General features: G+C 35.9%; 1 protein-coding gene across 2 annotated transcripts in view; it reads right to left on the bottom strand.

Moving 5' to 3' along the window:
- The window catches only part of LOC110420913 (Ypt/Rab-GAP domain of gyp1p superfamily protein), a 9380-nt gene extending 7803 nt beyond the window's left edge, over positions 1-1577 (bottom strand). The window contains exons 1-3 of one of the 2 annotated variants that reach the window (XM_089784292.1): positions 1294-1577; positions 521-590; positions 1-394 (exon numbers count right to left, since the gene is read on the bottom strand). The exon at positions 1-394 is cut by the window's left edge and continues 512 nt beyond it. In XM_089784292.1, the coding sequence (XP_089640418.1) occupies positions 1-394; positions 521-590; positions 1294-1340 (511 nt within the window). In that variant the 5' untranslated portion in view covers positions 1341-1577. The other variant, XM_089784293.1, reaches the window with a different exon arrangement.
- Between the last annotated feature and the right edge of the window lie 280 nt (positions 1578-1857).

Below are 1857 nucleotides of genomic sequence, written 5' to 3'. Positions count from 1 at the left end.
ACTCAGTGGCTTCAGTCTGCCAGGTCTCTTTGTTTTCATCTACAGAATCAACCTCCTCTTTCACTTTAATAGCTTCACCTTGGAATGTCTTTCTACATCCCTCCCCTGGAGCAGCTTCTTCATTCAATTGGGTAGCTTCACTGTGTAAAATCACTTTGTGTTCCTTCTCAGAAGTAGTTTCTTCTTTTGCTTCAATAGCAGCCTCTTCATTTGCCTTAGTAGCTTTCACATGCAAGCTCTCTTTATTTTCCTCAGGAGGAGGCTTTTCTTTCAGCTCAGAAGCCTCAGCCTGCAATGTGTTTCTATCTTCCACCTCAGAAAAGCATGGTTCAGCAGGTTTTGCATGCTGTTCTAAGAAGATCTTCCATTTCTCTGATCTTTCCTCTTCCTCTTCCTGGTATAATGAATTACTATATCAATAACCAAACTGCGGATACATAAATTTTATACATATTTTTTATGGTAAAAGCAAACAACAGCTAATTAGACTAAGAATTAAACCTAGATGGAAAAAATGTACCTTGTAGATATTAACGTACTGTCTATATGTTTGTAGGTGCTGAGGTCTCACAGCAAATCCATAGGCATCCCTGTCGACATTATTGTGCACGTATTCAAATGCAAATCAAAACAGAGGACCCAAAACAAAGAAAAAATTCAAACAAAAAAGATCCCATCACTCTAGGATCCTGACTATAAGTATAAACAATTTCAACATCAGATATGACTCCAAATTCAGACACCAAAAAAAAAAACAGATTTATAAAATTATCAATCTTAAAATATAAATGAACATGCAAAGGGTTAAAAAACAACTGAACTTGCCTGGAATCGACCTCCAATGAGCGCCTGCTCAACAAGGACAACAACATACTTGACAAACACTTGCAATTCTATAATTGCCCATAGCTTTCTTTTGCTTCACATTAAACTCATGCCACATTTCACAAAGAAAAATCGCACCACTCTTTTGTTACTACATTTTACACTCTAAAAACCCACCAAAAAAACTATAAAAATCCATGTTAAAAGTACACCAATCACTCAACTTTATTTTTTTTTAGCTCAAAAAATTAAAACCCATTTAAGAGAAAAATAATGAGAGCTTGAAAAAGGTGACTAACCAAGGAAAGAAGTTAGATTTGTTTAATCAGTTAGTTTTTTTTTATTTTTCTTTAAAATTTGCTCACTGAAACAGTAGAACTCCAAAACCTAGAAATTGTCAAAATAAAAAGGAGAAAAATCAGGCTGTAAAGACAAATGTAATAACAAGAAAACTGAAAACTCAAGTACCTCTTTGGCTCCAGAGCTTGAAGGAGATTCAAGTTCGACTCCGTCATTGTCGGGTCGATTAACACCTAGAATTTGTTTCTTTTTTTATTTTTTTATTATAAACAAAAAATTTTAGGTTTAATTTTAAAGATTCGGAAGATCTAACGATGTTTCTTGATCTGTGGTTACTGAATTTTCGGGGTTCTTTTTTTTCCTTTTTATCTCGTGAGTAAGCTCCTAGCTGAAGCTGCTGGTTCTTCGAACCTTTTGTTTCCAGTTCTAGTCGTTACTCTTGTTATTGAACTGATTGGCACGTGTTTAAATTAGCGGGCTTTTTATGTTTATGGCGATGTTAAAATCACTGGATCCGTTTCAGATTGATAGTGACGTGTCCAACATTTGAAACGGTAGTACATCGATAGGCATAACTGTGACTTACAGACGGGTGAGATTTAAAGGTTTGACCGAGTGGGCTCCCGTCGAGTGCTTCTAGTCCTATGGTCATCTGGTCCCGACAGATTATTTAACTCCACGTTATCACGCCTTGTCGTTTTGTTACCTTGACACTGTCGTTTTGTTTGTCAT

The sequence above is a fragment of the Theobroma umbraticum genome, unplaced genomic scaffold (genome assembly GCF_002168275.2).
Source record: "Theobroma umbraticum cultivar Fairchild unplaced genomic scaffold, ASM216827v3 scaffold_86.0, whole genome shotgun sequence".
In the NCBI taxonomy this organism is placed as follows: Eukaryota; Viridiplantae; Streptophyta; class Magnoliopsida; order Malvales; family Malvaceae; genus Theobroma; species Theobroma umbraticum.
Note: the sequence above shows the minus strand (reverse complement) of the source record. Positions and strands in the feature narration are given on the sequence as shown.